The sequence below is a fragment of the Passer domesticus genome, chromosome 9 (assembly GCF_036417665.1).
Source record: "Passer domesticus isolate bPasDom1 chromosome 9, bPasDom1.hap1, whole genome shotgun sequence".
Classification (NCBI taxonomy): Eukaryota; Metazoa; Chordata; class Aves; order Passeriformes; family Passeridae; genus Passer; species Passer domesticus.
The window spans coordinates 29,666,368-29,690,039 of NC_087482.1; the positions used below are offsets into that span (position 1 = coordinate 29,666,368).

The 23,672-nt window shown below is 57.9% G+C and overlaps 1 protein-coding gene across 2 annotated transcripts in view; it reads right to left on the reverse strand.

Annotated features, from left to right (window-relative positions):
• The window catches only part of BSN (bassoon presynaptic cytomatrix protein), an 88,678-nt gene that overhangs the window by 3,373 nt on the left and 61,633 nt on the right, over positions 1-23,672 (reverse strand). For both annotated transcript variants that reach the window (XM_064432313.1, XM_064432312.1), the window contains exons 4-7: positions 11,889-12,332; positions 4,215-10,853; positions 1,346-3,470; positions 306-1,042 (exon numbers count right to left, since the gene is read on the reverse strand). In XM_064432313.1, the coding sequence (XP_064288383.1) occupies positions 306-1,042; positions 1,346-3,470; positions 4,215-10,853; positions 11,889-12,332 (9,945 nt within the window). The remainder of the gene's footprint in view (positions 1-305; positions 1,043-1,345; positions 3,471-4,214; positions 10,854-11,888; positions 12,333-23,672) is intronic.

Here is a 23,672-nt window from a genome sequence, read left to right on the forward strand (position 1 = left end):
CATCTGCCAGGGGTGGGCCAGGCCAGGAGGTGACACCAAAACCCCCAAACACTGCTCCACAACCCCAGAAGAGGCAGCAAGGGATGCAGGACATAGTGATGTCCCCTCCTGGGTCCCCTCGAGGGGATGGCAGCTTCCACAGCACCTATGGGTGTCTGTATTGGGTGTGCAAGTGGGATATACTTTACTCCATGCCTCCCATTCCCAACACTTCCCCTGCCAGCCCCTGGCCACAGCCAGCGGTGCTGATCCCAGGCAGAGCTGTGGGGTCAGGATGCAGCCTGGCCAGCCAAGCCCGTACTTACCGCCGGTGCTGGGTGTCCGCCCGGCTGTGCATGGAGTGTGGCTGGTGCCTTCCCTGCTGCCTGGGCCGGCCCTGGCTGCTGCTGCGGTGGCCGGGATGAGGGGGGTCCCTGTGTCCTGCCCCTGGTCTCGGGCTGCGCCGAGCTTGCTGGCTGGGCAGCCTGGCGTGCTGCCGGCTGCTGCCGCGCTGCCGGCTGCCCTGCCTGCTGCTGCCTGGCCGCCGGCTGCTGTGGGTGTGTGAGGGGCTCCTGCTTCGGCGCTGGCGTGGCCGGCCCATGTGGCTGGGAAGGTTTCTGTGCCTTGGGGGTCTCAGCGCCATGGTGGTGAGCAGCGGGGCGGGATGACGGGGCGTAATCAACGGAGCTGGGGCCGTAAGGCGCACGGGACTCGGGCTGCTGCGCCTTCTTGGGGCCGGCTGAAGGCCCATGGCCACGGGGCTCATGGCGGCCAGATTCTCGTGGGTGCTGCTTTGATGAGCGGCGTGGGGGCTCGTCGCTGGCGTGCCGGGAGGAGCCAGCGTGGCGATCGTACTCCCTGTGGTGCCGGTGCTCGCGGTGCTGGGGGTAGTCGTCGTGCTGCCACGGGTCCTCATCGGGGGGCTCGTCATAATCATGGTAGGTGTGCTTAACTGGGGGTCTCTTCTGTGAGGAAGAGTGGCCACCGTAGTGCCTGACCCTCTCTGCCCGCGCCTCCCTGGGCTTATCAAACCAGTCTGTCTCCTCCTGACCCAAATGATAGGCTTCGGAAACCAAAAACAAACCACAGTCAATCTCTCGCTCGAGGCTGCGCGGGCGGAAGCCATGCAATGAAGTGGGAGGGACAAGCAGCGGGCACGCGCGCAGGGGACAGCACGTGCCGGTGGGGACGGGACGCGGCGCAGCAGGGCACCGTGCGGGACCGGCTAACACCGAACACCCAGGGCAGGGGGAGGAAGGCACGTGTCAAGCAAACTGAGGCGGTGAGAGTGTCTCTGCGTACGAGCGGACGGGCATGCCCCGGGGAAGTGCCATGCTCTGGGGTGGTCACCACGGGGAGCTGTTACCTTCGCTGTCCGAGACAACGCAATGGGCATCATCCATGCCGTAGCCCTCCTCGTGCTTGTACGAGTGACTCCTTGGCACGTCTTTAATGTGCTTTTGCACATCAGGCAACGAGTGGCTGGAGCAGAACTGGGAGCAGGGGTCCCCCGCTGACTGGGGGCCCGGCCCTCCTGCAGTGCGTGACCCCCCCATTGACTTCCCCATGGGGCTGACAGGGCTCTCCTCCTCCGAGGGCTGCGAGCGCATGGGCGCCCGCCCACGGCTCTGGCTCATGCTGAGGGATGAGGGCTTGGAGCTGACTTTCTGGGAGCGCTCCATGCTCTCCCGCTCATAGGACTTGCTCCGGCCGCCCATCTCCCGGCTGGAGGACTTTTCCACCCCATAGCCAGAGGAGCGAGTTCTGCTGCTGGAAGAGTAGACCCGCTCCTCCTCATCCACCAGATCCCGGCTGGAGACACCGTAGTATTTTTGCTGCTCATAGACGTTCTTCTTCAGGCCATAGGTGATCTCATCCTGCATCTTCTTGGCCCTGGAGGCCACATTGCTGCTGCCAATTGAGGTGGTTGTTGAGTAGGAGGCCAGGTCTGACTCTACGTCTTTGGCTTCTTCAATGGGGGAGAACTTGGAGATCTTCTGCTCCATGCCCTGCTTCCTGTGCTTGCTGCGCTTGGAGGAGATGACAGCAGGTGCCAAGTTCTTGGATGAATGCTTCGGTAGTGGCGTGCCAGAGCTGTGCTTGTCCATCCGTGAGGAGTGCCGGTACTCACTGTCCCCATAGTAGTAGCTCGAGCTGGTGGAGCTCCCTGACACCCTGCCATTGCTTTCTGTGCCCCGGTAGTAGCTGTTCTTCCCACGATGGTCGGAGCCGTGGTGATCATAGATGTCCTCCTCAGACTCCTCCTCAGCTTTGGTGTAGCAGCAGGGACGGCTGGAGCCCTCGGTGTCCCCTAGATCACTCTTCTCTCTGCTGTGGCGGCTATCGGTGCTCGTGCCCACTGGCTCTGCTTTCTGCCCATCCACTGCTGGACTCTCCTTGGTGAGCTCGCTGATGTCCTCGATCATCACATAGTTACGGGGGATGTTCTGCTCCAGACTGGTGTAGAGGGACTCGGAAGAGTAGCTGGCTGAGGGGCCCGGTGCCGTGCTGGTTCTCTCAGCTGGCCGGGTCTCAGGTGCCTTGTACTGCTCATAGCCACCGCTCGCCGGTGCCGTGCTGAAGGTGACGTCAGGCACGGCAGAGGAGCTGGTGGCCGCACCGATGACCTCGTAGTTGGTGGGGATCTTCTGTTCTAGGTCAGCCAGAGAAGTCTGCCGCGGCTTCTGGTGCCCGCCAGCTACATCTGCTGGGCTCTGGTAGAGGGTGGGCTGTGCTGCCGGCACGGTGGCTGCCCCAGCGAAGGCGCTCGGGGCTTGGTAGGGGTTTTGGGGCTGGAAGCCTGGCTGGGCTGGGGTGCCCAGCTCTGGGTATGCGGTGCCGGGGGCTGAGAAGCCACCAGGCGAAGTGAAGGTGGGCAGTGGAGCTGCCGGCAAGCCATCCTGTGAGGTGCTGGCTGTGGGGTACTGGGGGTGCTGGAGGCGCGGTGGTGGGAAGGCGGTGGGGCCCTGCGGGGCAGGGTACGGGTAGGCGCCATAGGAGGCGGCGGCGGCGGCAGCGGCGGCGGTGTAGTCGGGGTACTGCCCGGCAGGGCGCAGGCCGGCGCTGTCGTAGGCGGCGAGGCGCAGGCTGTGCAGCTCGCTGTCTGACAGGTAGTCGCGGCGATCCCCGGGGTAGCGCAGGTAGGGGTGGTCCCGCCCACCAACCCGATCCTTCAGCAGCGACTCCTTGCGCTGGGTGATGCCCAGCTCCAGGTACTTCAGCTTTGCATCGATCTCCTTCTCCTCCTCGTCCAGCTCCGCCTGCTTCTTCCGCAGCTTGGTGGCCTCATGTTCCACCAGCCTCAGGTCGCGGTCCAGCTCCTTCAGTAGGCTGGCCTTAGTGACAGGCGCGGTGGCCTTGGGAGCCAGGCTGCTCAGGTAGAGCTGGGAGGCAGCTGGGCTGGCCAGGGGGACGTGGGGCTCCTCAGGTGGTGGGCTGGGCAGTGTCCGCTTCACCTTGCGTGCCAGCGAGCTTGACTGCAGCCCCCCCACCTGCAAAGCCAAGGGACATCTGGTCAGGGGGGCAGGTGGGTGTCCCCCCCACGTCCCACCCCAAGCATTGCAGTGGTCCTCCCGTGCCCTAGGGGCTGGGGTGAGGCATCCCGCTGTGCACGTGTTCCCCCATGCACCGAGAAAGCGGCGTTTATGTAAAAGCGCAATAAATAGGATGGAAGTAACAGGCAGGGCGCTTTCCGTGAGTAATTACCAGGGGTGGCAGCCGGCCAAGCGCTGAGCTGGCCACGTGCATACCCTCCACTGCAAAAAATGCTTTCTGTCCGTGGGCACTTGGCAGAGGGACTCGGGGAACTGCCAGTGGGTGCTGCTGCCCCACGTATTGCCCCAGGACTTCTTGGCTGGGCACTTGACTGCCCAAGGCAACCTTGGTGTGTGGGGGCAAAGGTGTGAGCAAGAGCCATCACAACCTTAAGAGGAGCCGTGCATGGTGGTAGCTCCTCAAGAGAGAAGGGGTGCCCATCTGGAGCAGGGGACAGCCCCGATGCTGCCAACCTGCAGCATCTCCTGCCTGCTGACAGGCTCATGCAGCCAATGGACCTGCAGGGCCTCCCTCCAGCTGCTGGTATTGGCATGCACGGCTGTGCCTGCTGGCTGCCATCAGCTGCCGCGGGCCCGGCCTTTTGAAATATTAATTGCCACAGTGCTAATGAAACCGCAGTGTCCCCAGGTGCCTCCCAGGGCTGTTCCCTGAGGGTGAGGTTGTTCCCTGTGGTGACGTACCTGTGAGCTGGGGAGCAGCGGGTGTTGGTAGAGGGAGAACCTGTCCTTGCCGGCCTCCTCAGACGTGGGGCTGATGGGTTTGGGGTCGGACAGGGAGCGCTGCATGGTCTTGATGGGGCGCGGCAGCGTCTGCTGGCGCTGGGCTAAGTCGGTGGTGAAGTGCTTCTGTGGGGGGACGTGGGCCTTGTTCAGCCGCTCACTGGTGGCAAAGGAGGACTCCAGGAGGCGATGGGGGGACAAGGGTGAGACAGGTGAGTAGAGGACCTGGGGAGAGCGGGGTGGCTGGCGGGTCACCAGCTGGGAGAGAGATTCGGCTGGCAGATGGGATTGGTAACCAATTTCCAGGGGATCTGGCTTCTTCTTTTCAAACTTGCCCAGGGTCTGCTGCCGGACAGTGTGGGGGTCCAGGGGGCCTGTGCTCACTATTTGGAGGTTGGTGGAGTAGGGTGGGATGGTGGTGGGCACCGTCAGCTGGGGGACCACGACGCCAGGTTGGGGAGCTGGCTCTGGCTCTGTCTGGCAGGCCAGGCTCTCACCCCGCTGCGTCTTCTCTGGGGCTGAGATGTACTTCACGATCTCCACTCGGGGGTCATGGGTGGTGATGTGAATGGAGGGGGAGACGCGGAGGAGCTGGTCAGGTTCTGTCTGCACTGAGCAGTCGCTGATGGTCTGGATACCCACGCTGGCTGTGCGGGTTGCCCCATCCGTCTTGCCCTCGGTGCTGGCCTCGGTGTGCCGCGAGGCCCTGGAGCGCCGGCGGCGCACGGGCTGCTCCCACTCCCCGCTGTCCTCCTCGTCCGTCTGCACGCTGCAGTCAGCGCTGCGCCGCGTCCGCCGCCGCCGCGACAGCATGAACCGCTCCTCGCCGTCCTCCTCATCTGTCTGCACGCTGCTGTCAGCCATCTTCCGCGCTGCAAAGGTCTCCTTCTCGTAGGCATCCCTCAGCCGTGGCATCGAGTTCCTCTTCTTGATGCCCCGGCCAGGCTCCCAGGAATCCTCGACTTGAAGTGACATGTCTGAGGCTGAGCTGCTGAGCGGCCGCTGTGGCATGGGGTAGCGGGGACCGGCAGGCCCCTCTGGGGGTGTCTGGCCCGGTGGGGGCCATGCCTGCCCATTGTGCGGCAGCACCCGCGGCGCCTCAGCGGGGCCCTCGGGCGGGCGGGCAGCGGGCTCCGCGGGAGTGGGGAAGATGGTCTTCTGCCGCTTCTGCTCCTCCAGCTGCTGCTGCAGCTGGTGCTGGAGCTGGTGGATGTGCTCGAGCTGGAGGCGTTGCTGGGCGAGCTGCTCCCGTTGCAGCGCCAGCTGCGCGTGCCGCTCCTCCTGCTGCTGCTGCAGCACCTGCTGCTTGATGCACTGCAGCTCCTGCAGCTCCCGCTGCACCAGCAGCTGCTCCTTCTCCCGGTGCCGCTGCAGCTCGGCGCGCTCCCGCTCCAGCTCCTCCTGCAGCCGCAGCTGCCGCAGCTTCTCCAGCTCCACACGCTCCCGCTCCAGCTGCAGCACGTGCTCCTGCTGCTTGCGCTGACGCTCCTCTTCCCGCTCCCTCTCCTCCCGCTGAGCTCCATCCAGTGGTGGCTTGGGCACTGTGGCCACTGGCCCGCTCTCCTTGGGGGCTGCTGGTGCTGCTGGTGCCTCTGCACGGGGGGCAGCTGTTGGTGGCTCTGCTCTCTGCAAGCCACTGGCAGGTGTGGCGGGAGCAGCAGGTGCTTTGGCAGCAGGAGCAGCTCCCACCGCTGCCGGTGCTGTGCTGGCGACGGGCTTCCCCAGGTAGACAGGTGTCTCCATCATCGAGGCTGCTGGGGCAGGCCGGCTTGGGGCTGGGAAGCGGTAGAGGCCCTGTGCTGCAAGCGGGACTCGGGGGGTGACAACCGGCAGCCTGGCCAAGCTGGCCAGTGGGACTGCTGCCACACCACCTGGGCCGTAGGGTCTGTACAGCCCACGCAGCATGGGCCGCAGCACGGAGGCCGGCTGGGTGGTGATGGGCAGTGTGGAGGCAATGGGGGTGTTGATGGTGGAGTAGATCATGCCGTCGGCGGCCCGCACGGTTGCGGTGGAAGGAAGCATTTGCCGGATGGCGCCCAGGCGGACACCAGGAACGTTGTACTGTGCCATGTTGCTGAAGCCCTGCCGTCCCTCAGGGAAGGTGGGGTTGTACATCCCACTGGGTTTGGGGGGTACAGGGCCCTGCTGCTGAGCTGCCAGGCCCCCTGTGGCCCCCTGCCCGGTGCTGGGGCCATAAGGTAGCACATCAGGGCCGTTGGCATGCCGGCCCCCGTACTGGTCCATGGAGTTGAGGGCAGCACACATGCGGCTGATCTCACGTGCCGTGGTGGCACTGTAGTGGGCCAGGCTGGACTCCTGGAAGCTGGCCAGGTCCCCCCGGTGTGAGAAACTGTAGTCAGAGTAGATGTTGGAGGCCGAGCTGTACCTCCGCATGGGGAAGGGGTGGCTCAGCAGCTCTCCTGGTTGGCGGAGGTCGGAAAAAGAGCCGTACTGTGGCCCCTGGCCGAGGTAACCCCCCTCGGCAAAGCCCACGCTGTAGGAGTGCTTCATGGTGCTGAGGTCCACAGCGGCATCACCTGCTGGGGCAGGGAAGGGCTGATCCCCCTTTGTGTGGTAGTAGCTCATCCCGATTTCAGAGAGGTTTGTGTCTGACATGGAGGAGTAGAGTCGTCCAAAGGCGCTGGCTGGGTAAAATTTCTGCTCCTCGTAGAGTGCAGGTGCCGGGGCCGGCTGCTCCCGGTAAGGGAAGGTCTCTGGCAGCTCTGGCTCTCTGCTGCCATACATTGGTCCACCAGCTTTCCGACCAGGCATCACTGCTGCCTCCCCAGTTTTCTTCTCTGGCATCTTGGAGGTGGGGTTGAAAGCACCCGTACAGCTGCCACCAAAGGGGAACTTGTAGACCATGTCACAGCAGGCTACCTGGCTCTCCGGCTTCACACCTGTGAGGTCCAGAACGTTGGCTGGCCCCTCCTCCTTCAGCACTTTGGTCACCGGGCCAGTTGCTGCCTCCTCCATCTGCACCATCATCACCTGGGATTTCTTGCCACCCAGGGCAAGGAGAGGACTCTGGCTCTTCAGCTCTACTGGCACTGCCCGGTACACCTCCGATCCTGGCTCTGGTGGGAAGGACTGTGGGAGGCCACTGGCATTCTGTGCCCCAGCGGTCTGTGTGAGGAGTACGTCCTTCTTCACCATCTGGCCTGGCATGCCGTACCTTGCGAATTTGGTCTGGGGGGCAGCGGTGGGCTCGGGCTTGCCACTGGCCACCCCGCTGGCTCTGACAGTGGCTGTCTGGACACCCTGCTCCACCTGCTTCACCTGTGCCAAGCATACTGGGCTTCCGGTCCCCTGCCCGAAATCCACACGGCTCTGGAAAGGGTCTCCATAGACCATGGGTTGCTTGGACTGCGAGAGAATCATGGGAGAGGCGATGGCCAGGCTGGCAGTGGTGGCTGCTGCTGCGATGATGGCGTGGGGCTGCTCCTGGGCATTGAGGTTGATGATCAAGGGCTGGATGGCCGTGGACTGCCGGTTGGGGATGTGGTCCAGGGTCAGGCAGTACTTCCTGGCCTCGGTGGCCAAGGACGTCAGATCCATGCCTTGGTCTGTTATGATGATGGGGGCAGACTTCAATGCAGTCCGTAAGTCCACAGCATTGCTGCTTGGCACCTTGGGCCCTGGTTCCACCCGGGACGTGCCGGGGATGGAGGAGATGCGGCAGAGGGAGATGTTTTCTGCAGGGAGTGCTCCCCAGCTGTACAGTCCTGTGATGCCATCAGCAGCTGAAGTCACAGCAGGTGCTTTCTGGGCGTGGTCCTTCAGTGGCTGTGCCCTGATGTAGGCACCGGTCGGCTGCTCTGGCTCCGGTGTCTGCGTGTAACCATGTGCCAGCAGCTGCCGGCTTGGCCTGGTGGGGGATGAAGTGGGAGACGTCAAAGCACCAGAGCTGACTGGCTTGGTTTGGCTGGCTGCATCGGCCGCCAGTGTGATCACCATGAAGGGGGAGTCCTGTGAGGAGGCCTGCCGAGTCAGGCGTGGCGAGCCCGCCCGGTGCGGCGTCTGCGTCCCCTGTGCCACCATGGGGGAAGAGGTGTCCGGGCCAGCAGCAGCAGAAGGACCATCATAGGAGAGGACTGGGCTCTGTGTCTGTGTGGAAAACTCTGCTGTGGCCTTTGTGGTGCGGGTGGGACTCTGTGTGGGTGAGGTGGGTGAGAGCGGAGGGCTGGAACTCTTGAAGAAGGTGTATGTCTTGGGCAGTGTGGGCTTGCTGTCACTCACGGCTGGGATCTTCTCCCTGGCTGTCTGCACGCTAATCTCCACCGTCCTGGTTCTGGTGGTATCCTCGGTCTGTGAGCCATAGCTGACAGTGCTCTTTGATGGAGTGTAGCTTCTCCCGGCTATGGATGGGGCCTCCGGACTTGGTGAGCTGTAGCTCTGCAGCGCGCTCCCAGGGCTGCCTGCTGCTGTTGTCACCGTGCTGGTGCCTTTGCTGTAAGAATAAGGAGTGGTAGTAGCCTTGGATACTGGGCTGGGTGCTGCCGGGGCACTCTGGAGCTTGCCTAGGTCTTGTCCCTCTTTTGCAAAATGCTGAGTGACCCGGACATCAGGAATAGTCTTGCCAGTGCTGCTATCGGAGCTGGCGAAGGAGACGGGAGCAGAGAGCTGTGTGGGGCTTGTGCCAGGGGTGAGTGGGCCACCGTTCTGCTTCAGCAGGTCAGCGTAGGCACTCTCTGCATTGAGGAAGCGCTTCTCCTGGTACGCCTCCTCCTGCCCCTTCACCTTCTCACCCTGCTTGAGGGCCAGGTCAAAGGAAGAGGACTGGTGCATCCTGGAGATGCTCTGTGAGGTCTGCAGGATCTCCTCGTACACCGCTCCTGCCTTCGGCAGGGCACTGGAATAGTCGGGCTGGGAGGGGCGCGTGAGGCCGCCGTCGTACTGGTATTCCTCGCCATACTGGTAGTCAAAGCCGTTCTGGCCCTCAGTACTGCGGTAGCCAAGCTGCTGGTAGGTGCTGCTGTAGGAAGAGACAGGCTGGGCCTGCTGGACCTGCTGCTTCTGCATCATCTCTGCCTTCCGCATCATCTCCTCATAGGCTTCCTCGGCGCTTTTCAGGGGCTTGCTGATGGGCTGGCTGGCAGCACTCTCCACCTTCTCTGTTGGGGAGTACAGTGACATGAAAGTGGGCAGGTTGTATTCGCTGCCAGACTTGTACAGCTTGGAGGTCACAGCATCAAAGCTCTCTGCTTCTGAGTCAATGGAAGGCGAGTACTCGGAGCAGGAGGAGCGGTGCAGCTCCTCCATCTCTGCCGCCTGTCTCAGCTCCTCTGTGGGGGAGGCGTCCTCGATGGGGGAGAGATTGCTGGGGGGGGTTTTGGAGCGCTCCCTCCTCCGCTGGGCCCTCAGCTCCTCCTTGTCACGCTTGGTCTTGCGCGCTGTGCTCCGGATGCGCTGCTGCTCCACCTCCCGCATCTTCTCCTGCTCCCGCAGGAGCTCCTCTTCCTCCCGCATCTCCTCCTCCTCAGATGAATCCTCAATGGTGGGCAGCAAGGGGCCATGTGAGCGATGCCGAGCCTTCCTCTGCTGCTTCACCTCCTCCAGCCGCTGCCGGCGGCTGGGGCTGCTGTCGCTATCCTCCTCCAGCGAGGAGATGGAGGTGGGTGAGGTGCCCGAGGTGTAGCTGGGCGTTGTGGCTGGCAGGGTGGAGGAGTACTCGCCCCGTGAGCGCTCCTCAGGGGAGCCTGTCAGGCTCTCCATCTCCAGCTCGGGCTCCCGGTCCACACTGGCATCTGGCTCCTGGCCAATCTCCATCTCCCGGCCGTAGCCAGTTGTGCTGTTCAGCTCGATGGTCTTGAATCGCCGCAGCCCACCCTGGGCCGTGCTCAAGTCATCACCCTCCACTGCCTCCACCTCTTTGCTCTCCTCTGTGTACATGCTGCTGGCACCATGTGGCAGGCGCCGCTTGGCCAACGCTGGCTCTTTGCCCTTCTCTGCTTCAGTCTTCTGCCCAGCTTTGGGGATGCTGTACTTGGTGCGCCCATAGCCTTCCTCCTCCTCCTCGAGGTTGTCCTCCTCAGCACTCATCTCCAGGATCTGTCTCCGCATGAACTCCTCATCTGTCACCTCTGCCTCCTGGCCCTTGCTCCGGGGGGGCACTGGGGAGAAGCCCCCCTCGCTGCTGTCCTCCACATAGTCATGCCGCAGCTTGCTGCCAAACTCATCTGAGGACTCTGCACTCTCCCGACGCTCCCGCTGGTTCTCCCACTCCTCATCCTCCTCCAGGATGTCCTCCAGCTCCTCGTCTGAGTCAAAGGCTTCAGGGGTGATGGAGAGGTACCGTGGCCGCTGCTGTTGCCGCTGGTCCTCCTGTGGCTCTGTGCGGCTCTTGCTGCGCTCAGGGGACTGTGTCGGTGCTCCCCGGCCTTCCAGGAGAGGCCGCATGCTGCTCTCCAACTTGGTGAGCTCAGAGGGGCTGGGGGGGCTCTGCCCAGCCAGCCCGGTGCTGCTCAGCTTCTCCTCTTCCTGCTGCACCAGGCCGGTGATCTCGCTCTGCGAGCTGGAGATGCCGTCGGAGGAGTAGCCGGTGTCGCTGAGGCTCTGGGGGCTGCGGGACAGGTCTGGGGGGTAAGGCTTGCTGCCGTCCTGCAGGCAAGGGAGAGCAGTGTCAGATCCAGGCAGCTCCAGAGCTGCTGCTCCTACCTCCCCCAAACCGTCTCCCAAGGAGCACACAGCAAGTCTGGGCACCACTGGGAGCCAGCCCAGAGCAAAGGCTGGGGGCCACCCTGTGTCCCCCAGTTCAGTGGCACATCAGTAACTTGTCTGTGCTAGTAAGGGCAGGTTAGAGGGTGCTCTGCAAGCAGGGGATGGTACAGCAAATGGCCCCGGGCATAAATACACTGGGGGACTAATAAACACATCTGAAAAACTGGGCCTCCAGCCCCCAAGGCACCCTTCAGAAGCAGGGCCGGCCGCAGGATCCTTGCTAGATGCCAACAGAAATAAACAGCCCCCTTTAACTGGCTTGACAATTAGGCAGTGTGAGGGACAAGTCTCTGAGCCATGGGGACTGTGCCATCATACCCAGCCCTGGTGCTACTGGCAGGACCTGCCACCCTGCCAGCACAGAGGCACCACAGACCACTTGATTTTGGGGACCCAAGGAGCCTCTTCCCTGGGGACTGCACAGCAATGAGGGAGGCAGCCATTCCCTCCCAGCTAGTGGGGACCTTCTGCCATGTCCCCTCCTCACAGGGGGCTCTGCTGGCTGCTGCTGGGATGGTTGCTTGTGGGTAAACACCATCCCAAGGCAGCCAAATGTTTCCCCAAATTGTTATGAATTTTAGAAAAGGGGGGATAAAGAGCATGAAGAACACCCACTGCTGCAACATGGAATGCTGGAAAATGAGTTTTCCATTTGACAACAAATCCCAACTACCCTTACATTATTTTAAAAGAAAGGCAGAGGCCAGACATGACCTGAACTATCGCATTTTGCCTGAATTGATGTAACCCTAATAAAAAGAAGGCAAATACCAGCATGCTGCCATGGAGCCTGTGAAGGTCCTTCCCCATTTGTGGGCACAGCGACTGACAGAGGCACAGCTCACTACCCTGCCAGCCTGGGGCAGGCTGTGCTGCCCAGGGATGCTCGGAGCTGGATGCACCCTCAGAGCTCACCTCCTGCTCCTTTGCCCGCGGCGCCTCGGGGAGTGCCTGGCTCTCCTTTCTCTCCACCTCTGCTTTGGGGGTCACGCTCTTCCCCTTTGCAGCGACGCTCTCAGGAGCTCTGGAAGGCTCCGGGGCAGCTTTGGGCAGGGGCTTTTCCTCTGCCGGCACCGGGGGCTTCTTTTCTGCTGGCGGTGGCGGCTTCTTCTCCGCCGGGGCGGGGCTCGGGGCCCTGCTCTGCTCGGCAGCCCGGAGGCTCCTGGCGGGCGAGGGCTGCTGCTCGGGGGGCGCCGGCTCGGCGGGCACGGGTGCCGGCGTGGGCGCTCGCTGCGGCTGGTGCCGCGGGGAGCCGCTGGACGGCGGCTTTGGGGTGGGCAGTGGCATTGGGGCAGGGTCGCCGAGGCTCCCCTCGAGCAGCCGCTGAGTTTGGCAGTTCAAGCACAGCCATTCGTTCTTCTGCAAAAGAATGGAAGGAAAAGTTCTTTTGAAATTCTGGGATCTCGCGGAGGAGCTCTGCTGGTGGGACACCCAGCCATGGTGCAGAGGATTCAGCCCAACCAAACCAAACAACCGGTTGCAGCATCACAGCCATACCCTGCAAACCAGCCACATCCAGCTGCAACCCATCCCTTCCCTTGTCCAGAACCCAGAGATGTCCAGCCTGAGGTACCATGGCTGCAGCACAGGGACTGCACACTCTCCCCCACAATCCCTCAGCATCACCAGCTCTTCATTCTTCAGCCTTGTGGTATTTCAGTTTTAAGCGGAATTAAACAATCAAAGGCAGATTACTACCGTAGCTTAACACTTCTCAGCTCCATACAGCTCTTTTCTCACTCTGATTTGTTTTCTTTGATACAATAAAAGTTTAATAGCATAACCATAACACTTACATCTCTTTTTTCTAGGTTAACAAAAATACTGGGTACACAAGTATGCCAGAATTTCCCAGAGATATTACCCAAAATACATGCTGTGCAGGAAAAGAACAAGACAATCTTGTCTAGTGAAATTCTCAGCAAGAGCTGTCGTTTTATGGCCTGGAAAAAGCAGAGGCAAGCGGGGCTGTGAGTGGCAGAGAGCCCACAGGGCTAAGGCAGGGGCTCTGCATTAAGAGATCAGAAGCACTTTCCTCCCCTGGGTTGCCCAAGGACTATTTTTACCCACCCAGGAATGTCCAGGAATAGGGGCCTGATATTTCCTTCACTTTAGATGTTTCAGCATCTTAAATCTCTTCAGTTTTGCTGCTAACAGCACAATATGCTCCAGGTTCTTTTCCCAGACTTCTCCTTTGCTGATCCATGGCTCCCAAAGATCAGGGTGGCCAGCCTCAAGGGGTGGCTGGCCCTGAGGAGCTGTCATGTCTGAGAGGTGGTCTTGGTCTTCAGTTGGACCAGCCTAGGGCCAGGGCTGTGTGCCCTGGGATCCCAGAGGCCATGGTCTGCCTGGAGAAGATTGGGTTCATCAAAATGACATGGAGGAAATAGCCTCAGGTTGCACTAGGGGATGTTTAGATTGAATATTAGGGAAATTTTCTTCACTGAAAGGGTTGTCAAGCACTGGAACAGGCCGCCCAGGGAAGCAGTGGAGTCACCATCCCTGAAGGGATTTAAAAGATGTGTAGATGTGGTGCTTAGGGACAGAGTTTAGTGGTGGCCTTGGCAGTGCTGGAATAACAGTTGGACTCCATGATCTCAAGGGTCTTTTCCAACCTGACCAGTTCCATGATTCTAATCTATGACTCCAAATCCCACACCTATGGGACAGCAGAACTGTGACAGCCTTGTCATCTGCATCCCAGGAGTCTCCAGGTTGTGATGAGATGCTGGAGATGCCTTGCAGCTGGTGGTGGCCAGGAGCAGCGGGGCTTTCCCACGGACACATCTTCACTTCTGCAGCAACCCAGGCCAGGAGCAGCCATCCAGCCCCACGCTCTCCAGGGAGCAGAGGGGCAGGAGCGCTGCTCCTGCAGGAAAGGGCCAGGTGTAAAACATCCTCCCACACCCAGCACCCTGCAGCAGCCCCTGCTCTTCACACAAACATCTTAAGAATACATTAGGGCTTTGGAGGGCCATTACAAAAAATTCCTTTCAGCACAGTAATATTTAATTACTGCTTAATCAAAGAGAAAGTCTAATTAAGGGGCAAATGCAGCCTATTGTATCTTAATGATTGCATTTGTCTTCTTTTATTTCAGAACTCATTCCCGTGCCTCTGAATCAGATCTGCTTGCCCCACTCTGCTGTGTAATTATTCCAGACCACAGAAGAAATGTGATTGTGTGACACAAATTGAAACCATGCCTCATGGAGATACGTGACCTTTCATTTTTCATTCAGGAATCCTATTTTCCTTTGCCAGAGCTCCCTCCCCAGTGCAGGCAGTGAGGGCAGGGCATGATGCACAGTGGGATGGGTTGGATGTGCCAGGGCAAAGCTCAGCTTAGTTCCTGCCCATACCTGTCTGCCACACCACCACACCAGCTCCCAGCATGGTCCTGAAGGAGCTCGAGGAGATCAGCTTGCCCTGAACTACCCAGCCTGTGTCACTCAGATCCTTTACACCCTCCCTGAATGGGGCACTGCACATCCTCAACCTGTCAGACTTTGGTGACTGGGGAGCTCTGCATATGTGATGGGCTCAACTGCTTTTGCCCTTCCAGAGACAATTCAAGCCCAGACAGACCATGGAAGGCCAACACTGGCCACCGGTGCTGCAGATGCTGAGTGCCAATCAGGTCCCATTCAAGGAGCCCATGGAGAGGCAGGTGTCACTGCTGGTGTGATCTCATCAGCACGAGGCTTAGGGCTCCTCCACAACCAGACAAGCAAAGTACTAATCTATTCCATGGGATGCCCATCCCTGGAAGTGTTCATGATCAGGCTGGATGGGGCTTTGAGCAACCTGGTCTAGTGGAAGGTGACCCTGCCCATGGCAGAGGGGTTGGAATGAGATGAAGGTCCCTTCCAATGCAAATCATTCTATGATTCTATGATCTGATGTCTCTGCAGGTTGGTCTCCTCCCTGAGGTTCCTCCCAGCTGTGGCTCTGCAGCCATTCCTCTTGGCAGCTGCCCCAGTTTGAGCAGCTCACCCTGCCATCCTGCTCTCGTAGATGTGACAGCTCGACTCTTCATGGGACTGCACTGGAAGTGGATAAGGGAACAATCTCTGTTAAAAATAGCTCTGCCAAAAAGATTGTGGAGCTCCACTCTGAAATGCTCCTCGTCTTTCAAAGCAGGCAGGGAGGCCTGGGTACAGTGGGAAGGCAGGAACTAAGGAAGGGCAAGCAGAGAGGGTCCTTGGGCTTTGCCAGCTGTGAGAGGTGCCTGCCAAGCCCCAGAGACACTCAAGTTGAGAGACTGGCATATGCTGAGTTTGCATTTTCTCTTACTGGCTTTTCCTTCAGCACCTCTGGGGACTTACATGCTGAAGAGACCCTGCTGCCAGTCCTGCACCCTGTGCTTCAATCCAATCCCCTGTGGAAAATCACTGTGAGGTTATGGCAGAAAAGCAGCGAAGGGATAACTGAATTTTCCTGAGGTGTGGGACAGCCCCATCCCTGTCACAGTCAGTGCCACGTGGAGCTGTGTGTGAGCACAGCCCGTGCTGCAGCAGCCAGCGCAGCATTTGCCATCGCAGCTCACACTGGCTGCAGTGAATGCTCCAGCAGCAGCAGCTGTGAGCTGCCCTGCTCCCACATGCACATGAGGGACACAGAAATCCTGCCCACGGCAGCTGTGGGAAGGTGGAGGCAAGCAAAGCTGCCTGTGCCAGTGGGAATGCCTCCGGTAAGCCATTCTGAGCTCTGGGTTCCATCTTTAAGAGACCTCTGCAGCCCCATCAGCCCCAGCACTGACACCTGTCATGTGTCTGAGGGTAAATCCCAGGGGGATTTAGGATGTGAGGAGGCTGAAGCTGAGGCAGCTCCCAGCCTTGTGCCTCTGCCGGTGACAAATGACCCGTCCCTCTCCCGCAGCGTTATCAGCTCGGTGTTTGGCTATCCCACAGCACCTCTGCTCCCTCTCAGAGGGACTGGCTCTGAAGCAGCTTCCTCCTCCATGTAACCCGGCCTCAAGCATTTCCCAGAGAACACGGCCAAGGGGATTAAGCTGCCCCTGAGAAAAATGCAAACACTGGAGGAGCGGCTGCTTTGCTAACAGCTTGTAAATCCCCATTGAGATTAACCAGATCCCACGAAGATAATAATAATTAGGCTGTATTTAGTGCTTTACATGTCCAAACCCTTGGATGCCCAGGAAGCCAGGGTGCACCTCGCTGGGGTGGAAAATGGGTAAGGAGCTTATGGCAAAGACATGGCAGCTTCTGTCAGAGTCCCCACACTTAAAGATGCTGGAAACCTTGGCCCTGATCAGGATGGAGATTGGGCTTTGCTTGGCACTGAGGCTTGCTGCCTTAGAACTGTGGTGGTGGGCACAGGGGGGTTTAACCACGTGGAGCAGTTATGGGGAGCTGGGGCTGATGAAGGCTGTGGCACGCAGGGTAGATGGGCAGCACTGCTGGGCTGCAGAGTGGGCTCCAGGCACAGGAAAGCATCAATAATTAAGGATGAAACCAAAGTGCCTGAGATGCCATCTGAAATGAAGAGGCGCTGGCACGGCAGGGCACACTGGAACACAGCCAGCCAGAGGCAGGGGGGTGAGGCTGCTGGGGCTGCCCAGCCCAGCTGGTTATCAGCTTACAGCCTTTGAGGGCCACTGCCCTGATTCCTCAGGCTCCCTGCTCTCTCTGCCTCCAAAGAACTGGGATTTGAAGTAGAGTCACAGGAAAAGTGGGTTTGTGGAGAGACCATCAGCACTGCTGGGGTCACAAGGGACAGGACAGAGCCCTGGGGGCAGGGCACCAGGGACTGAGGGAAGGCAGCTTCCTTTAAGACATTGTGTCTAAGTGGGAAGGACCATGCCAGGCTTCACCTGTGCACCATGCCAGTGCCATCAGGGGCTTGGCCACAATTCCCGCCAGCTCTGCTGAAGGGGCAGCGAGTCCTGTGTCCATGGCTGCCCCTGTTCCCTCCGTGGGGCGAGGCAGGGTGGGGCTGGGGGCCAGCAGTGAGGGCTGCAGGCATGGGGGTGTCCCTGGCCTCCCCAGAGCTCCAGAGATGGCTGGCAGGTGGCCACAGCCATGCTGGCCAACCTCCACCAGGCCTTACCCTGCAATTGTTTCAATTTGCTAATGGGCGACAACAAAACTGTAATTAACAAAAATAGAAGTCTTCCTGCATAATTCTGGTCAACGTTACCACTTGGCAAGTTAATTAAATGCTGAATTCCCCCAGCGCCGCTGGGTTTTTTTAATGATGGAGCCAGAGAACTTCAGCATCACAGTTAAACGTGAATCCTCTGTTCAGTGACTTGCATGTCTGAGAGGCTTGGTGGCAGCCAGTGGTGCCAGAAGCTTCCCAGCTTCCCCAGTTAGCTGCTGGTTACCAATCCCACCATTCCCATCAGCCCCCAGGCCCTTTGGCTCAACCTCTCCATTGCCTGCAAGATGCTCAGCCATGGTCTTTATCCCCACACAAACTGCTCCCCACAACCTGACCCCTGGGACTCTGCCCAGGTACTTATGCTCTTCAGCATTATTTTACACAATCAAAACAGCATCTATTAAAATACTGGGACAAAAACCTGTACAAAGTAAGATAAGCAGCATGAGGTACAAGTATCTCGCAAGCCAGATCTCATCTCCCAGCATTAAAAGCAGTGAATCTCACCAGAATATTTCATTTATTTGCTGACAAGTACTGTGCAGGGCTCATCACTGTGACAGATGGATGCCTGGAAAATATGGAAAACACTTCTGGTATCTGAATCAAGATCCAAATTAACAAGAACCTCATAAAATCACTTCCCAAGCCCTCTTCTCAGCCCCACCAGCAGGAAAGCTCCCTTTAGGAGGGCTCCTGACAAGCAGACACCTTTCACACACCCTCCCACAGCAGAAATGGGGGCATCTCACCGTGTGATCCCAGTTCCCTAACACTCTGCATCCTTGTGCTAAGAACACTGCAGCTCTGACCATGCTCTGCATGGTTTTTAGCACAGTGTTGAAGGCAAGGGACTAAGCCATGCTTGATCACTGGCTGCCAGGGTTGTTTCAGACCCACCTCAGCAATGCCAGGGGTCTGCCTGGCAGGTTCCTCACCTTCCAGGTGCTCCTGTGCCCTTCCCTCTCTCAGCTCTCTTGGCCAGCCTCTCAAGGCAACCCTGGTGCTCACTCATTTCAGATGCCAATGCCCCAACACTGGCTGATGCTCACTCCCCTGGGATTCTGCCCATTCTCCCAGCTGAACTCTCCAGAGCCCCCCCAGATCCCCTCCCCACACCTCTGCCAAGCACCTTGGACTGAGCTGCCACAGTTTTGGGACACACTGGGGGGAAGGGGGTGTGCTGACCAGTGCCAAAGGCTCTTCTCTGGGATTCTTGATTACAGAGGGCAGGATGTACAACAAAATCTGAACAAAATGGGGATGTTCACAAAGGGTGCTTTGAACTACCATGTGCCACCAGCAGACAACCACAGGCCTGGTTTTACCTCCACCCCAGCCCTTATCTCTCCTAGAAGGCTGAGGCAGTGATGGGATTTGAAATGAGGGCAAGGAAACAAAACGTGTGCTGTGATGATGGAAGCACCAGAGATCAGGAGGAGAGATGGAGTGCACAGAGGAGGTGCTTGTGAGATTTGCATCTGTGGTGGGAACACACCAGAGGGAATTCAGGTGCCCCAGTACCAGGAAGGGACTGAGACCAAGGGAAACTGGGGGCAGCATGCAGAAAGGTGCATGCCTGGGGAGAGCGTGGGGTTGTGTGTCCCACACCATCACTCCAGGACAGACAGGGCAGAAAGTGAGGGGTACTTCATTACCTTGATTGTGTCTTTTTTTGCTCTAAAACTACCTCAAAAACCTACTCAAGTTAGATGCAGAACTGTGCATGTGTGTTTGCTAATGCACACGTGCTAATGCAATGCTGCTTCTGAAGCTTAGCACGTGTGTAGATACACAAATAAACTAAAAAGGAGCACTAAATGAACTCCCAAACAGTGGTCAGCAGAGCAGGTCATGTCTCTGGAGCCCAGTGCCCACACACTGCTGCCTGCCAGGCTGGGGGAGCAAGTGGAGCTTCTCAGGCATCCTTTCCCCTGCCTGGCTCCCTCACCCATGGGCTCTAACACCACTCCCAGCCTAAGGCCACGGCTCCCAACTCCATCTGCAGGGAAAGAAAGGCAGAGAGGGGACTGCACACACCTCAGGCAGCTGAGTCTCCACACTAATTGACTTCATTACCATCAACTGGGCAAGTTTTAGTGCAACCCCGGGCTTGCAGATCAGCTCCCCTGAAAGCCACCACAGTTATTTCAATCCCTTGCTATTTATAGCGTTTGACTAAGCCACCCAGTGATGTGTTTTCCAGCAACAGACTATTCTTATCTGTTCCTGTGGCCTGTCTCAGGCTGATGGAGCTGATGGTCCCTCCCCAGCTCTATTTTAAATGTGTGAGATGTATTGATGGCCTTCACACTGCAATAATGTGATTAAAAGCAGCACAGGGTAATGAGCTCTGCCTCACAGGGCTTGTTTTCTGCTTCCATCTGCTCCACTTCATCCCTCCTCTGTGCTGGGACCTCTCTCAGGTGGAAAATAGACACAGAAAGAGAGGATGGAAGAAGCTACACACACTGGCTGAGCACTGGAGCTGCTGTCAGCATGTTAGGAGGGAAGGACATGGGCAGAGGCATCTCCGAGCCCTGTGACAGCTGCAGGGAAGATGGTGTGTATTGCACCAGTGCTCCCTCCCCAGATCTACCAGAGGGAAGCTGGAGCAGGAGCCAGGTGTCAGCTCCACAGCCCATCCCCTTTACTGGAGCCATGGAAAGGGGAAGGCAAGTAGAGAAGGGCAGCCAGATAACTAACAACCAGGTGCCAAAGTGGCCATCACAGTCCTGTTGCTTGTCTCTCCCTTCCCTTGCACGTCTCATCCCAGGGATTATGCTCCCTGCTCCTGGCTGCAGAAGGGATGAACCAGCCCTCCACAGCAGAGCCTGAGGGTCAGCAAACAGCTCCCATGGGGCCTCCCACCCCGCGGCTCGATAGCCACATAGCCAGAGGAGGATTATTCCAGCTGAAAGTCTCTGACTGATGAGTAATAGCAGCGCTACCCTCCGCTCGCCTTCGAGGAACAGCTGTGCTCTTGCCAAGTCCAGCTTATTGCACTGCAGCAGCCGACGGCCGGGCCGGGAGCGCCGCCCCGCCAAGGGAAAGCACACAGGCCTCTGTGACCACAGAGCTGCAGCGGGGCTGTCACCCTGTGACCACAGAGCTGCAGCGGGGCTGTCACCCTGTGACCACAGAGCTGCAGGGGGGCTGTCACCCTGTGACCACAGAGCTGCAGGTGGGGCTGTCACCCTGTGACCATAGAGCTGCAGGCGGGCTGTCACCCTGTGACCACAGAGCTGCAGGGGGGCTGTCACCCTGTGACCATAGAGCTGCAGGTGGGGCTGTCACCCTGTGACCACAGAGCTGCAGGGGGGCTGTCACCCTGTGACCACAGAGCTGCAGGGGGGCTGTCACCACCATGACCATAGAGCTGCAGGGGGGCTGTCACCCTGTGACCACAGAGCTGCAGGGGGGCTGTCACCCTGTGATCACAGAGCTGCAGGGGGGCTGTCACCACCATGACCATAGAGCTGCAGGGGGGCTGTCACCCCGTGACCAGCCCAGATCACCTGCAGCTCCTTGCCCAGCTGCAAACCCCACTGGCTATGACCTTGGGTCAGGGCATCCCATCCTGGGCAGTACCTCCTGTGGCAGAAGTGAAGATGGAATAATAGAATTATGGGATTTAGGTTGGAAAAGAGCTCTAAGATTGAGTCGAACTATTAGCCCAGCACTGCCAAGACCACCACTGACCCACGTCCCAAGTGCCACATCTGCATGTCTTTTAAATCCTTCCAAAGGTGGTGATTCTACCACTTCCTTGGGAAGCCTGTTTCAGTGCTTGACAAACTTTCTGCAAAGACATTTTTCCTAATATCTAATCTAAACCTCCCCTGGGACAACTTGAAGCTGTTTCCATTATCCTAGCATTTGTTATTTGGGAAAAGAGACCAACCCCCTCCTGGCTACAACGTCCTTTCAGGTGATTGTAGAGAGTTGAAATTTCCCCCTGAGCCTCCTTTTCTCCAGGCTGAGCCCCCCCAGCTCCCTCAGCTGCTTCTCAAAGGACTTGTGCTCCAGACCCTTCCCTGCACCGCTGCCTGCCGCAGTAAATGGATGGACTTTTTGGAGTGCTGACCTGTGGACAGGTATCCTGCTCTGCTGTCCCCTGGGCTGTTCCAGGGCTCCCAGCAAGGATCCTTCCCAAATCTGGCTCGAGAGAAGCTGAGGAAAATGCCACCAACTTTTCCATGTTGTCAGAAACTATGGTGTTAATCAAGTTCAGATTACTTTTTGATATTGTTATTTCACTGTTGGACCCCAAAAATTTTATTCCACAGAACTGGGAAGGCAGCTCACCTTGACTGATCAAATGCCAAGGGGCCAGTTGGACAACCTGTTTGGGACATCTGGCTGGGACCCCAGAATAAATCCCTGGCCCTGGCATCTGGCTGAAGCCCCCCCAGCCAGCAGCTCCCACCCTGGAAGCTTCTCATCACCTGCATCCCTGTGCAGCCATAGCCACGAGCCAGGTCCCCCCCTGCTCATCCCTGCCCATCTTCCATCCCCTCCAAAATTAGGGCAGCTGCTGTGGCAGGAAGCACCTTCTGTATTTTTGGAGCTTGGAAAAAAAAATCCTTTTTGAACGGCAAGAATGTTTCTAAGTCAAAGGATTGAAACTATTTTGCAATCAAGGAAGTGTATTTCCAAACGAGCTGAAGGCGAGAGCCTGGGTGCTGTGTGGGCTGTGTGAAGGGGCTGCTAAAAAAGGGTACACAGCTGTCCAAAATTTGGAAACCGGTGCTTTTGCAGAATATATATAGACATCCCTCCCCACTCAACATATTTCCTTCCAGTTCATTAGATTAAAAAAAAAAATTAAAAGAAATCAGTAAGATATTGAGGAGAGCACTTTGATGCTTTTGGCTTGTCTAAAAGCCACGGGACCAATTCCCAGGGCTGTGGGTGAGCATCCATTGCCCTGGGAATGGTCTGCTGAGCAGCAGGGTCACTGCCATGCTCCTGCACTAGCACAGCCATCCAGAAAGAAACCAGCTGCCTTTGGGAACGGGAAGCAGAGGCGCCAGCTCCCAGCAGGGCAGTGGTGGTGGAGATAAACATGGGTGGGTTTCCCTGGAGAAGCTGAGGAGACACAGAGGCCAACCCCCAACCTCCTCCAATGGGCCATTCTCTCTGTTGCTGTCAGCCACTCCCATCTGCACCTGGTCACCCCCAGAACTTTGGTCCAAATTTCACATTTCATCCTTGATTTCCCACCCTTGAGTTGCCACCACTGGGTAGCAGCTTTGACACTCATTTATCTCTGATATGTTATTTCCAGTCTGGATGTGCTCATGTTTTTTTTTCTTGGCCATTGGCTATCACCGCACATCCTCTGCTACCTTGACCATTACCTGATGTTTCCTGCAATGAGCAGGTGGAGATAAAACTGCCCCTGGCCTAGGATGGGCTCAAGATGGAGCATCTTTCCAGAGAAGTGGGACAAAAGTCATGTCCAGGTTGGACAGCTGGAGGTGCAATGATGGGAGGTGACACGTGAGCATGTGCTGAGTACTTAAGAAAAAGGAAAATAGGAGGAACAAGGAGCAAATCTGATGCTGAAAGCAGTTTTCATTTTCCTTTTCACTGAGCCTTACTATTCCTCTCTGTTTCATCTCAGAGAAAGAACTAAATTAACTACCAGCTCAGTTCCGAGAGACTGGATCCAAATGGATGAAGTATTAAGAAGATTTTCTGTTCACAATAAAATCCAGGCAACAGTATTAAAGCAGCAGAGGGTTTGGTCTGCTTTCACAGATTAGCTATGGCTGTCCCAAGGACACCAAGCTCTAATTTTCCCATTTTGCTCCAATGTGAGGTTTATAGAGCTGTCTGGATCATTTACAGTCATTGCAGAGCACACTGGGATGACCATCATCTGACCATGTAGAAGAGAGGAATGCAGCTCTTGTTCTCCACCATGTCCAAGCTCCTGTGCCTTCTCAGCCACACACAGACCAGTTGTTCCCAGCACACCCTCCCTGAGGACTGCTGGGCTCCTGCTCTGCCTCTGCCAGGGATGCTCCCACTGAGAAGTTGCATTCTCAGCAAGCTCCAGTGCCATCCAGCACAGCTCCCCCTCCAGCAGCCAAACCCACCAGCACTGAGCCAGGAGCCTACTCTCCCCAAGTGATAACAAAGTAATATATTGTTCATTTTTGCCTGAATCGATCTGGGCATGCATTGTAATTTACTCTGTGATCGGGTACTCCTCAACGAGATTTATCAGCCTGCCAAGCAGCCTTATCTCTAACAGTGCCCATTATCAGGATGTATTTCTCAGCCAAGGTTAGCAGCAGCAGGAGCATCTCTGAACACCAGCTGCATGACAATAATCCCACAATAACGCCCAGGAGATGTGAGGCAGCTCCAGCAGAGCCCATATCCAGTCACCATGGACCCCACTCCCATGGTGCAGGTGCAGGGTGCTCCTCCTGGCTATTTCACACGTTTGACACAGGAACTGGGACTCCACAGAAGCCATTTGAACCCACATGCAGAAGATTTCATGTCTGCAGCAAAAAGAATGCCTGCTAAGGGAAACCTGGCCAACTCTGCAGAAAA